The sequence below is a fragment of the Zonotrichia albicollis genome, chromosome 6, assembly GCF_047830755.1.
Source record: "Zonotrichia albicollis isolate bZonAlb1 chromosome 6, bZonAlb1.hap1, whole genome shotgun sequence".
Lineage (NCBI taxonomy): Eukaryota > Metazoa > Chordata > Aves > Passeriformes > Passerellidae > Zonotrichia > Zonotrichia albicollis.
This window is the reverse complement of record NC_133824.1, coordinates 4289404-4304243: the sequence shown is the minus strand read 5'-3', so window position 1 is coordinate 4304243 and position 14840 is coordinate 4289404. Positions and strand designations below refer to the sequence as shown.

The following is a 14840-nucleotide window of genomic DNA, read 5'->3' as shown; positions in this document are numbered from 1 at the left end:
ATCCTCACCCTTGTGAGCCTGGGATGCTTGTTAGGGTGCTGGGCCTGAATTCATGACTCTCCTTGTCATGCAGTGCAACTGCAGCTCTTTTCCCTTGTCACCAGAAAGGGAAAAGTTTATATCCTTTCTGCTGGCAGCTGGGAGTGTCAGAGCTGAAAGAAGCCACCTAAAGTCACCTGGAAGCGTATTTGGAAAATACAGAAAACTGACAAAATCTGTTTCTCCAGTGTCTGTTTGTTGTTTGGATTTTGGTTGTTTTCTTTTAAAATCTCTCTTTAACCTCAGTGCTTGCTTTCATTGCTGCTCTAATACTTTGCAAGTTAATCTGTGAAATGGGAGTAAATTTCTGTTGTGGGTTGGGACTGCTGTAATGGAGCTGACCTCTGACTACTGATTTCATTCTTTACTCCTTGGCACAAAATTGCTTGAACAGAACTGTCTGCTGGTCTAGCCCAGTAACACTGGATATGTTTGCATACTTGATGGACATTCTGTGATGTTGCAGCATTTCTCTTAAAGATTTTGAAATGTGTGATACTTTCAAAAGTACACATTAAGAAATAGAAGTAAATCTGTGGTAGTGGAGTTGCAATCATTTATTTGGTTTTTACATCATTTGCTTTTAGTACTGCTTATCTCTCATCAGCCAGTTGTTGGCTCATGTGTATCTCTGGGTGTAACAGCAAAGAAGGGCAGGGGAACAGGGAAATGAAAACTGCAGATATGCATCCCATCAATTAGCACAGCACTGGTTAGATGACTGCACATTTTGTAATGTGGTTCTGGTGAAAGGGTACCTTGTTTTGCAGGATAGCAAGGCAGACTGATAAATGGGTGCTAATATCAGTTGCAGAAAGGACTTGGTTCCAGAGCTGGTTCTTGGTGCCCTGCAAGTGGATCTTTGTGATGTAACACCTTGTCCCTGCTAGCTAGGGGGTAGGGCAGCAGCAAGATGAGACTGAAGGTGTCAGTGATGATGTCTCCCATAGAGGCAGTATTCTTAAAAAAAAAAAGAGGAGGAAGCATTCCATTTAAACTGAATTTGCCAAGAGACAGAGAATTAAACTTGTGTACTATCTTCTTACCAGAGGTCTATCCAGGAGAATAGCCCAAAAAGCTGTTTCTCTATGCTGATACTATTTTCTCTGTACTAAGTGGTTCTCTACTCCTCCACTGAAGTAGATTAAACTGCTCAGTACAAAGGTGTTTACAAGAATTGGGATTTGCTGTGGCTCATGATTTGGCAGTGACTTCCTTAAGTAGAAAGTGGACAAGGTTGAAAATCAAATTATTTCCCATAATCTTATCAACAAAGCTGGATGATGTTGCCTGACAAAAATTATAACCTTCTGATACCTAGAGCAGTGTCATTCCTTTTCCTGTTATCTTGCCAACTCCTGACATGGCAAATTTAATGGGTCAATATGAAGAGGCAAGAATTCAGACATTGCTTGCAGAGATGATAACACTCATGAGTTACATGCTTGTTTTGAGACAATTCCAGCATGTTAAAACAAGTCATTAAATGAGCTGCCACTCATGCTTTTGCAGAGGCTTAATGCAAAATGAGAAAATATGTGAACTTTAAAAGTATTTTCAAATACAACATGATGTATGAAGAGTGAGCTATTAAGTGAACAATATTTGCTTATTAGGAACACCTTACTGTTCTGCCCCTTAATTGACTTTGACACAGTTCATGCTGCTTTGCTCTTATGTTCAGAACAACAGGAATACTGTGAGGAGTATTTGTGAATGATTCAGCCATTTTCTGTTTGAAGAAGGAAATCAAAACTGCTTTTCACTTGCTTCAAGTACAGGAACACTCTCAAATAACGTAATTTAAAACCAGCTATGGATATTTTATTCCCTAGTAAATGTCAGAGCCAATATGACTTGGCTGTCCCAGATCTCATGACTCAGGAGCAGCTTGGGAGCAGCTGCAGATTCTGCTTTTATGGTGTCTCTTCTCCTTAAAGGAGTGCTGCAGTTGCACAGCATTCATCTTTGCAGAACTTCACAAAGGTATTCAGAGACTGCAGTTTTGATGAGATTTTGCTCATGCTAAAATGACTGAATATAATTTAAGTTCAGTCTTTGACTTTGTGATGCTGTATTTTTTTCTTAAATCAAGGCTAAACCCATTCTCATTTGTACCTCTTCTCTCTGTACCTCCTTACTGAAGCATCTCTTGAGATGAAGAAAACATTATTTGTTCTCTGCCCTCCTTCTTTTTTATTTTATCCAGTACTTCAGAAGTGGTTGATAACATCATTAGAGTATCTTGAGCAGTGGTAGTTTATATATAGCTGGTTTCTGTGATTCATCAATTTGGTTCTGCAGTCTTAGAAGTAAAATAATTATGTAGTTAAGCAGCTTTTTGAAAGCTGTTTCAAGGACATTGACAAAACAAATCAAAATGCTTTGATGAAATTATTTTAGACCAGGAAATAGAAAATGTTTTTCCACTCTGTTGTTAACATGCAGGACAAAACTATCATCTGTTGCAACATGTCTCAAAATACACCCATATTTTTTACATACATAAAAATTTAATATTAAAAAAACAGGAAATCGAAATATTATTTATATAGATAATATAGAGTATCTTTATTAGGATTTAATGCCTTTATTAGGATTTATTAGGCCAGAATTTAATTTCTGGCCTAAAGGAAAAATAACTGAAAATAAAACAGAAAATTAGTATAGACCATAAGACAAATTTAGATGATTAAGGGGTAGAGCTTGATCAAAAGGTGAAAGTCTTTAAATTGCTTTCAAAGGTCCCCCCAAGTTGAACTGTTTGAAAATAATTCTTTGATCGTTTCAGCCTTGATTTCTGGTACCTTCTGAAAAAGATGCTGAGACAAAATCTGATCTTGGGAAACTCTTGCTTCCCACAGTTTAAAAACAGTCCTTAAAACCTTCTCAGATTTACATCAAGCCATCTATCAGATAAACAACTTCATCTGACCAAATTAAAGGAAACAGAACAAATGTTTGTAGTGAGTGACTAATCATCCAGTCATTGTAAATAATCAGTCTTACTCTAAAAATAGATTGAGACATTTTATTGTCACTTCTTTAATTGCTGCTCTTTGTTAATTTGTACCCAAATTTCATAGAGAATAGAATTGAAAAAGTGATACTATTAAATCCAGAGGTCTGTTTAAATATTGTCATAGCTTGTCTGAGCTATAAAGTACAAGAGATTTGTTTAGGGAAACATTTGGTTGCAGGATAAAGCTTTAGATGATCATTTGTAGCTCTCAGCAGACGAGCACTGCTTGACTTAGTTTGCCATAAAAGCATCACCTGCATTTTGTGTGCTTCAAGTTAGAGAAACTTTTGATTTACTGCTCTTCCCTTAAACAGCCTGGTAATTGTGTCACTGTACTTTAAACTTGATGTCATAGGCAAGAGAAATTCTTATAGGTATAGAAATTCTTACTGATGTAGGAGGAGCTCTTCTTTTCTTGCACAGAGACTTCCAAAAAATAAATTAAGGCTTTTCATGCTTTCACAGTCATTCAAAAATTATTAAAACTATGAAGCAAATGGTAGTGTAAAAATGCCATTTAAATCTAGGCAAATTATCTGTAATTCTGAAAAATCACTACAGGATAGATTTCAATACCTCACATTGAACATGTCTAGAAAAGGTAAGGAGTTGGTTGTGCCTTACAGATGAGTGTTGGCTTGTTAGAAATGGTTATCATCATCTTTCTTTTGTTTCTTTTATTTAGATAAAATTCTACTTACCTTACAGAACACTTATTTTGGATCTGGGGACTTTGTTCTGCATCTGCCTTGCTTTTGCATTTCTCAGTGAGATTTCTGTTGTTATTAAGGCCAGTTCTGCATTAAGTGGTACTTAGAGGAGGAAGCGGTGAGCAGTCCTCAAGATCAGATTTTGCCATTAAGTGGAAATGCAGGAAGGGTTTGTTTGAAATGATCTTCAAGAATTGAATATTTTGAGGGGAAGGAAGTTTTTCTGTTGAAAATGCTTTATAATTTTTACTTCAGAATCATCATCTACTTCTGAACCGTCCTTGTCATGGAAGTCTCTGTTCTTTCCCATGCAGTATTCACATGCTTGTTTTTTCCAAGTGCAGTAGTTTTCACTAGCACAGACCAGTTTGCATTTCTCAGCCATTGCACAGACATCTTCTGAGTTACCATGAGTTCTGCTTTGGAGTGCTAAGATGACATTCAGAGGAAGTATCTTTAATTAACCAAAGTCTGCATAGGTTGGAGAAGTAATACAGTCATTAGGCCTGGTTCTTTCTAGACCAGACTAACTGTAGTCTGTTGTTCTGTATATCTGCACTCATGTGAGGCCTCTGAAGACATTAATAGGGAGATGATTTTCCTGGAGGACTGCACTTTTCAAGATGATGTAGAGAAAAGCTGTTGGCAGTAGTAAGAGCAGCTGTCTCAAGGTGGGTTGCAAATAAGTACAGGAGATCAAAGCTTCTGCAGCTGTGCCTTTTGTTTAGCTGATGTAGCATGCCATAATGTTTAAGTTCAAGTCTGTGCTATTCTTCACAGGCATGCCTGTCTTAAGTAATTGTAAGTTACATAAAAGGTGCTTTTAGAGGCTGAAAAAAATACAATTTCAGCATTTGTTCTGGAGTTGCCTCATGCTGATTCCATTGCTGAGTGTAGTGCTTATTATCTTCCTCCTTGTTGCTAGTTAAGAAAACTGCTGTCTCTGTATTTCAGTGTAGTTTGCTGCTTTGGAGTTTTAGCCCTCTGATGTTGTTTTAGGGCCCAGCTATCGCCGTGTTCAGAAAAGCGGCGCGTGGCCTGGCCTGGGAGATAACAATTGTTATCAGCACCAGAAGCTTCAGGTCACAGAAAGTGCCCAGTGAGCAGTACAGCCAGAAAATTCAGTGGGCAGTCCTCCTGTGTCCTTCTAAAATGTGATCTCCAGGTGGTGCATTTGCTTTTTGACAAGACTGGCTTACATTTAAAACATCAATTGTGAGAAGAGCCTTCAGTTGAGAGAACTTTCAGTTTTTGTACTTCAATTTGGTCATTATTTGGAACTTCCTCATACCTGCAGCTCTTCCAATATTCCCATATTTTGGTTAGTTAACACAGAATTAGATATTTAATTATTCTTCAGAGAGATTAAAAAATATATCTAACATTCAGTTGGGCAAATAAAGTAACCACAACTATCATTAAGTTTTGACCGTTTTTCAGAGTTATTCTATTCAAAAATAAAAGCACCATGGTATAAAAATTCATGGGTAGAGGATGATCACCATGATTTAGCAGGTATGAGCTGTGGTAGCACAGAGTAAGGAGACACCCTGGGATATCTGCTGGACATCAGACCCTTTGACCTTGAATGAGGAGCTTGAAGACCCTTCCCTGTAATCCCCCAAAAATGCTTTCTGTCCTTGATAAGGTATTTAAGTTTCAAAAACTAAAGAGGGGCACTTCACAGGCATAGGCTGCATCAGAGGGTGTTTCACTGATGCTCATTGAAAGTGTATTTATAAGAAAACAAAACCTTGGTTACTCAGGTTTGCTTATACAAGATTTTTATTACCCAGTGTTAAATTATGTTCTGTTTCCTGGGAATTTGCACTTAGTGTTTACTTAAACCACATTTCTGTAAATAATTAATTCTTATTTTCCTAACAGTTCACTTCTTCAATATGTTATTAAAAATACCTGTAGGGGTAATTACAGAGGGTTTATCTTCTACACTGCAGTTTGTAATCTTAGTTATAAAACAGCGTGACCAGAATACAGTTGGGCAAACCTGAGTAGGCCTGGAGTTTGTATGGTCTCCAAAGTGGTTACATGAAATTTAAATTATTTATTTATTTAATTGCTTCTAAGGAACAGTTGTATTAAGTATTTTTAAAGTATTTTATGGTTCTGTTGAGAACATTTTGAGTAGTTGCATGGGTTTGGTTTGATCTTTTCTATGATTTGATACCATGTGTTGCCTTTCTCATGTTTCTGCAAGGAAAAATGTTGGAATAAAAAATTTAGAGCTAACAGAAGGGGAGAGGTCAAGGGATTTCCTCCTTGGCTTTGCTTTATCTTCCAGGTTTTGCCAGTCATAGGCAGCACAGTAGATACCTGCTTTGTTGGAAATACCCAGCTAAGGCCTTTTCCTTTTATCAAGTGAGGGCAGAAAGTGGGGCAGGGCTGTGTTGCTGTTCTGAGGCTTCTGAGGAAAATAATGCTCCAGTTTTACAGACAATAAATAGTTATGGGTTTCTGGCAATTTAATGCCAGCTTTCCTGAAGAACATGTGGCATCAAGGAAGGCCAAACATAGATTCATCTTTCCTACTCCTGTGTAATGCCTTGAACTTCTCTGCAGAGAAAAAAGCAGCACTTAATTTAGCAAGCTAATGCTGAAAGGGCTTTATAACCTTCATTCAGATGGACCTCAGAAAATAATATGTAAATAAGCCTTTATTAGGGGAGACTCTCTCTAAGTCGCATTCTTTGTTATCCTCATTAGGAGGGTCTGAATGCTGTTAGTCATGAAAACAGTCAGATTTCTCTGATGCACTCATAATACTCAAGAGTGTGAGAAGTATCCCTGATGTGACCTTCTGACAGCCTGGCCTGGACCAGCTGAAGGTGTTTCTGTTTGTCTTTGGAAGGAGAGGAGAACGTTGGTGCTGAATGGAGCCACCAACCTGTTAGAAAAAGAATTGGGCTTGGCCAGACTGATAATGTTCTGTTTAGTCTTCCTTATCCTGCATATTTGCAGCAGAACAGAGATAATGGAGGTTTGCTGGTACATGGACTCTGTGCTCCTGAAAAGTGACGTGGAAAATGTTCTGGTGCCTTTTTCATGTGCATGTGCTTGTCCTTTCTTCCTTGACAGGGAACTTTAACCATTTGGGTTCAGCTGTGACCAATAAGAGAACTTTTGAATAGTATGTAGGGGAGACTGGATGGAGAAATGTGTTAGTTTTTACTTTGGATTTTGTTTGATACTATTACCAGTACGTTATATTCTTACACTGAAATTTACTTCTGTGGTTTGCAAAAGAGAGGAAGTAACTTGCACAGAATTGTAAAGCTAATGGACAACTTGGCAACTTAAATATGTTTAGCATAGACATTATTTCCTGATACCATTTAACAATTTGCCAGTTATGTGATTCCTTCAAGTTTATTTCATTTTATCAACACTTTTCACAACAGACATGTGGCAAGCTGGTTTTCTTTGTATTTATTTGTAGCAGAGGACAGATATATCCACAGCTCTCAGTATATTGCTTTAATGTTGAAAATGACATAGATGATAGTGTTGCAGTCCATGGTCCTGGTGGAAATTCTTCATATCAAAAGACAGGGAGTGACTGGGGTGTTTGCAGGATGGGGAATCTGCATTCAGATCTGACTGGCCAAAACAGTCAGACTTCTGAGATTTTTAGAGTTTAGAAATGTTTGGCACCCCAAGTAATAGAAAAACAATGTTCTGCATTTTTTTATCAAACAGCGCTGGATCCATGAATAATCCATCACAGGTTGATCTCTCACAGTGCTGATCATATTGTGGATAAATGTATAAACAGAGTTTGGTGTGTCAGAGCAGGAAGGCTGAGAGACTGCTGCCAGGTTCTTTAAAATTCCAGATTCTCCAGTAAATTACAAATAGGACATGTTTCACAGTCAAGGTATATAAATCTCATGAATGCTGTTGGAAGTTAAACCAGCTGAGTAAAGGCTATGCTGAAATAATTTATCAATTTTCATGGTTATCAGTCTCTAAAATGTTATCAGCAGATTTATGAATTTGCAGAGATATCTCTCTTTAGTGCTGTGAGAGAACTCTATTTAACCTTTAGCTGCAGCTGTAGAGATTTTCTTGTTATATAACTTATAAAATACTTAAAGTATGCTTATGGTAATTAAAACTTAGTGAAAATTGGATATATCTGAGATAATAACAGCAAGATTGTTCTAAGAAAATAGTTCATTATGTCAAGAAAATTTAAAATTCAATTTATCCACCTTACTGTGGTGGCCATGAGAGTGACTTCTTGTTGTAGATGCGTAAAAAATAATCCAGAAGTCAAACCTTTGCAACAGGCTCTAAGAATTGCCTGTATTTGTTTCCTAACAAATTTCCTGGTTTGTGCCAAAAGCTGCTGCATATAATTATGTCGCTCTGTGTCCTGTCAGTTGTGTCCTTTCCTGGCTGTTCCACAGCAGAAAGCTGAGGGTAGAGGAATTGCCTGGATCCTTTGCAGTAGTAGTCAGAAGATTGTTTTATTGATGTGAGGTTATCAGAAAGAGCTGAGCAGCCTGAAGAAGGAAGAGAAGCTGGAAGTGAAACCCAGAGAGGGAGGGAAGCTGAAGGATGAAGTGAGCTCACTTAGAAAAGCAAAGAATGAGAAGACTATTTGGCCAAGCTTTTAAACACATTTTGAATTTGACGATTGGCATTTGTGTCTTAGATGTGTTGGTGCAGAATAGAGCAGAAGTAATTGCTTTGATTACACTTGAGCCTGCAGTGGTGTCAGGAGCAATTTAGCTGAGATTCATACGACTCCTTTTGTGGCTCTCCTTTTGGGTGTTTCCTCTGCTTTTCTTATTTCCACTACCTCTAAATCTGTAATAATGCAGAGGCTTAGGCAGCAGGTTTAAACAGTGTTTTTGGATGGAAATACTCTGCCAGCTCTTTCTCAGAGGATTCTCTTCTAAACAAATGACAGTAGAAGAGAGGCTTGGGATCCTGCCATATGAGAGTGGGGAGCAAGGTGCACAAATCTCAACAGCTCAGCAACAAAATTCCACCAAGGTGTCAGGCACAGACCCTGGGACAGACCCTGGCTGGAACATGAAGTGTATTGCAGAGCACAGACTGACACACTGCCAGTCTGTGGTGTGAAGGCCATGGGGGAAAGGTGACACAAAGTCCTAAATCTGGGAAAGAGATGGCTCTTTAGAAGAATGTGGTAAGAAGGAGGTAAGTGGATTTTAAAAAATGAAATAAATAGAAAAGAAAGATGAAAGGCAAAGGTCTCCTGTTCGTGCAGTACTCCAGCCTGCACAAGCTGATAACTGCCCAGCTCCCTTGTGTGAAAACTTGGGAGTGCAGGAGTGTGGGGAGGGATGTGATGGAGCAGGGAGCTGCCCTGGAGGGAGGCACTGCCCATGGCAGGGACAGGGGAGTGAGAGCCAAGGGGGCTGCAAAAAGAAGCAAATGGAAAATGGAGGGCAGAAATGGAAACTGAGCCAGGAGTAAGGATCACTTCCAGCAAAGGGGCAGAAGTCCAAATGGGAAAATCATGTGGGGTTTTGGGGTGTTTTGTTTTTAGCATTTGATGGGTTGATTTTGGATATGTTTGAAAGTTTTTTGGTGTGGTTTGTTGTTTCGGGGGTGGGGTGGTTTTTTTTGTTGGTTGAGATTTTTGTTCAAGACAGTAGTTTAATACCAATCTGAAAGTAGCTAAGCAGGTGGTATTCTGTGTAGTCAGTGCTTTTCAAGGCAATTAGTGGCTTTACTTTTAAGTGTTCAAACTGCAGCCACTTGTGAATTTACTGTGACCACAAGTAAACACTTGATCAAGGCTCTACCAGCCTCAAGCTTCCAACAAAGGGCAAATACCTAATGAGAGGAAAAACATGAAAAGATAGTCTGTCAGGGGCCTTGAAACCTCAATAGACAGGATTGATTTGGCGATGCAAGTCAGATTTGGTTGTAGTTTGGTCAGACCCAACTCAGCACCAAAATTTTAAAAGCAAAGCCAAAGCAGGTAACTGTTATGTACACAGAAGGCCCATCTGGGACTGGGCTGTGTGCTTGTGTGTACATGCAGATCATGCTTCTGTATCCCTTGGTTTATAAATACAGAGAGCTACTTGCTCTCCTGTTTAGTACTCTGGAATTTCAGCTTATGCCCATGAGGCTAAAGCAGGGAATGCAGTGCTGCTTTGTGAGGGGATGATGTGCTTCAGACATCATACTGTCTTCTGCAGTGCCTTTACTAGGCTGGTGTGGAGAAGAAGTTTTTTTTCTTTAATATCCATGTTTTAAAGTCCATGTTTTGCAGGATATTTGCAATCATCCAACCTGATTGGATGATAGCTTTTGCTACAAAGCCATAGTGTTACATCAGTGCCACTGATTTTGAACAGTAGTTAAGGCAAATCTCTGTAGAAGCAGGTGGAGTGAGGACATGCCTGGGAGCAGAATGGGAAGTGTGTTTCCCTTGTGATTGCCAGTGGGTAGTGGTGTGGATCCTCTCCTGCAGGTGAGGTGCTGCAGTACTGCAGTGCTCTGCAGGGAGTTCCATGGGTGTATTCCTGTGGAATAATGGAGTACAGGAAAGAAGGCAGATCATCATTTCATTGCAAAGAGGAGACATTCAGACTGTAGAAATGTACTGCTTTAGAATATGCTTAGAAATAAAGTACAGGTTTATTAAGGTTAGGAAAACTTTCTGTCAGGCAAGAGGAACATACTGCATTTTGTGCATTTCATTGGAAGAGCTCCTTCTTCCAACTTGCAGTTCAAACTGTATCTGATTGAAATAGCAGTGGTTAAGTAAATACTAACACTATTAGACTTGAATACTGAACTTTAAATATTAATATCACTATGAGTAATGATACATTCATTCATGTTCCTTTTGCACTTACAAAGGGCTAAAGTTCTTGGAAAATGGATAATTATGTGCAGTAACACATAAAATATCAGATACGTGTCCCCCTGTTTTTAGTATCTGGTAAATATTTTACTGCTCTTGTGTACTTATGTGAAAAACAAATGCTACAATAGTACAAAGATATAGTAGTACAAAGTTTAAATACTATGCTTAATTTTTATAGCCAGTAGGAATCAACTTGGTCAGCATTCATTCAAGTCCAAATGATCAGATGTTGTGGGCAATTGATAGCAAATGGAATGTCCATGTACGAGTTGGAATTACAGATGAAATGCCTGTAGGCACTGACTGGGAACATGTACCAGGTAAAAATTAATGCATCAGTTCCTTGTTGCTTCTGCCATTTTCTCAGTGGTTTTGTTTCATTCAGGTTTTTTTTTTTCTTGTTGCTTTTTAAATTAGATAGTAATGTTTAAATTTTTTTTCAATCAAGTGTTTGATAAGGGTTAGTTTTTGAAGAGGACCTTGGTTTTACTTAAAAACACCGAGTAGTTAACTGGGAGAAGTACGATTTTTTAAATGAATTTATGATGTGTTATTTCAGGCTGCTGCCACTCAATTAGTAAGTGGTACAGTTCCCTTTCAATTAAAACTAAAGCAGAATTCCTAAGCAGTAGGGAGACTGTTGTGCTGGGGAGTTTTGTATTTAATTATGATATCACATGAGGTTTCTTACCTAGATGTGGGTAACAAAAACCTTACACTATTTCTCACATCTTTCTACTAATCCTCTGTGCTGGATATGTTGTGGATTAGGTAATTACACTTTTGCCTTGCACTAAATTTTATTTGTTTCCTTCTAAATAACTGTGCATTGATGCTATCAGCTTTTTAAAGACTTGTCACTGCATTAACTCATGACAGTTGCAGAGTACTCTTGTGAAGAGAGGGCAAGAGTCCACAATGTCTGTAATATTAACCATTTTTAGATAAATTAAGACTGTAATTGTTGGCTTGTTCCCCATGTGGTAGTCACATACAGTGGGGGCTCCAAAAGCACGTTATGAAGGTCCTCTAATTGGATGTTGCTTGTGGCTGTGGCCACACAACAAATTATTTCCATGTTGGGATAATCCTTACGGCCAGTAGATGCAGGGAGTGCCAAGTCTGCAGTTAAAAACCTTTTTTTGTTCATCGGTGCTTCATGTAAGAGTGTATAAAAACTATTCTAGTCTTGATAGTAAGAATATATAAAAAGTATTATAGTCTGCTCTTAGAGTACTTTCTGCAAGTGTATTTGGAGTGCAGGACAGCCTGGTTATTCCCTGCTCATGTCCCATCCCTGCAGGTTTGCAGGCCTGCCAGCTGGCTCTGAGTGCCAGGACGGTGTGGGCGCGCTGCCCCAACGGAGACGTCGCTCGCCGCTACGGCGTCACCGACAAGAACCCTGCAGGAGACTACTGGAAAAAGATTCCTGGGAATGTCTCACGTTTAACAGGCAAGTTGGTTCTGCATGGCAGTGTGTCCAAAGCGTTGGGATGTCTGCTTTGAGTCTGCTTTGAGCTCTACCTGATGGTGCTCAAGCTGGCCATGTGCAGGGAGAGCCGCACGCACTGTGTTTCACCAAGGGTGTTTTTATCACATTAGTAAAAACCATCTCTGGCTATAATTGGGAAAACAGATCCAAATATTATTTATTCAGTCTGTAGAATTGGAAGCTGCTACTGTAATTAAAAGATGGATAATTTATGCTTTGCAGTGACCCCTCTAGATGAACTGTGGGCGATCAGTACTTCTGGATCTCTGCTCCAGCGCCTCACTAAGACCTTTAGCCATTCCCATAGTTTGCAGAAAAATAATGACACCTCTGTTCTGCTTCACCCTGATGATCTGGAAGACGAATGGGAAGTGATATGAAGTCTGTCAAGCTTGTGAAGCAGTGAAAAAAACAGGAGGACAGAATTTCTGTAATGTATGTACAGAATATTGGATCGAAAAGCCACTCATATTGGACCTGTGATATTAGCACTTTTATATTGAAAAACTGACCTGTTAAATAGCCCCAAGCTGTGAGTTCTAATGTTTGTTACATAATCTTTTGGGAGACTCTTTAGGTGTGGCATACTGCAATTGTTATACCGTACTCCTGTAAAAGCTCCTTTGGAAATATAACTTTTCAGTTAACCTTACTAGCAATGAAAGTGAATACTTCACAACAGCATGCAACTAATGTACTGATTTTGAGAAGGAATTATGTTGCATTAAATATTTCTCTACAGTGGAAACATCAAGCATTTCTCAATTTCTTCTTGTATTTGGAACTCCATACCATACTGATGGGATTACTCCTTGACTCTTGTACATATATTTAGAATTATTTTTCGTTGCAGCATGGAAGAAAATATGGTGAAGTATTTCTTAGTAAGATCTGAGAATATAATGATTACTCAGTATTGTTAGAATGAATTTAATTTGATCCATTTCCATATAAATAATTGTGAGGCTATACTAACCTTCCATTTCCAGAAATTTTGTTCATAATTTGACTTCATTCACAAGGTAGAGGTTTGGAATACATCTAATATCAGGGGGACTTTTGCCCATTTCCATAACCATCAGGAAGCTGACAAGAGTTTTGGGGGTGAGTCCCAGTTTGGAATAAGAAGAGGTTGCTTGTTGAGTTTGTAGTACAAAACAGGAATGTACAAGGCAGCTTTCATAATTCCTGTTGTGCTGTATTTGTGCCTCCAGCCAGTGCTTTAACATTTGGACTCATATTGTTTTGAGTGCCAAACTTAAATTTGTTAAGAGTAAAATGGTAATTGATAGAATTACCTATCTATCCCATTTAAAATCGTGATATTGTGAGAAAATACTTAACAATATTCTGATTTTTAGCTATGTTAGCTAAATTTTGAAGTGTCTTATACTTAACAGATGTTGCAACAGGAGTATGTGATGAACTGGGAAGTAACCTAAGTTAATCATTGCAGTTTATTTTTCTTTATACTAAATCTTCTTGGAAAGATACCTCATCTTTTTTAAGCAATAGAACTATAGATGAGAGAACCTGAGTTCAGTGTGTAGGCGGAGGAGTTATTTTGTGTTTGTTCTAAGCTTATAAATCATCAGAATGTTTTAAGCAGCTGCTAACCAATACTGTAAAAGAGCCAGCTTCAGGAAAGGCCAAGAGTTGAAAAGTGGGGATGTTTCTGTTTTCAGAACTTAACACAAATGGAGAAGGATGTGTTTTCTTTTTAACCTCTGTTCTCTTTCAGAATAGTTCATGCGTGTACTGCACTAAACTTGGAACAAACATGGTGCAAGGTGAGAATCTGAACTGGGGGAGAGAGAAGTTATGTTGTTTTTGTTTTTTTTAGTAGCACTTGTGGCATTGGCTTACAGTTCTCAGTTGAATCTCAGCCCTACAGGAAGAACAGATTTAATTCCCTTTTACAGATTGTTTGCTTCTTTGCCGTCTCATCTCTATACAGAGATTACCCCAGAGGGATTCTTTTAGCCTGTCTGGAAGTGGATGGTAATGGAATCAGCTTGTGAAGTAACCCAGTCTGTTTTATGCAAGCGTAGCTTGGTGTCTTGAGGACCCCAAAGAAGCTGAAATTCAGCTTAAAAGTATCTTTGGCAACTCCTGAGTCAATCACTTTGGAGAAAGGACATGAGAAAGGACAACTTCTCTGTGCCCTCCAAGCACCAGATGCTCAAGTACAATGGCATTATTTAATAGTGACACTTTTGTATTACATTTTTCAAAGTCATCTTAGTGATGGTTTGAGCTTGCTAGTTGTTTATTTACTGTATAATACTGTTCCTTGCTATGGTCGTTAATATTCTATTGGTGTCAAGAGCTCTTACAGACTACTTTTTAGGGTAGTTTCAACAAAATTAGGATGGGGTTTTTTTACTTTTATTTCTGTATTTAGTTTTTGGTTTTGTTTGTGCTTTAAGACAAAGTGCAATAAATTAGATTTTTAAGAAATAAATTACTGTGGTAAGACTCATCTTTTGTGTGATTTACAACAGAATTCTCTATGTCTGACAGTCTTTCTGTTGTGAAAGACTGTGCCCTAATGTTGCCCCAGACAACGTGGTAATGACAATGTAAGGACCTGAATACTGTGAAGTTTATTTTATCTATTTTTTAAAATTGTGACAGGAGTGTCAAGCCAGCAAAATGTAAATCATTCAAGCAAAGACAATTAAACATGTCTCTCATTTG

The 14840-nt window shown here is 38.4% G+C and overlaps 1 protein-coding gene across 4 annotated transcripts in view; it reads left to right on the top strand.

Moving 5' to 3' along the window:
• Nucleotides 1-14604, top strand: part of TECPR2 (tectonin beta-propeller repeat containing 2) — a 43489-nt gene extending 28885 nt beyond the window's left edge. For 3 of the 4 annotated variants that reach the window (XM_005483239.4, XM_014264478.3, XM_014264479.3), the window contains 3 exons: nt 10827-10968; nt 11952-12101; nt 12363-14604. In XM_005483239.4, the coding sequence (XP_005483296.2) occupies nt 10827-10968; nt 11952-12101; nt 12363-12520 (450 nt within the window). In that variant the 3' untranslated portion in view covers nt 12521-14604. The remainder of the gene's footprint in view (nt 1-10826; nt 10969-11951; nt 12102-12362) is intronic. The other variant, XR_012580680.1, reaches the window with a different exon arrangement.
• Nucleotides 14605-14840: the final 236 nt, after the last annotated feature.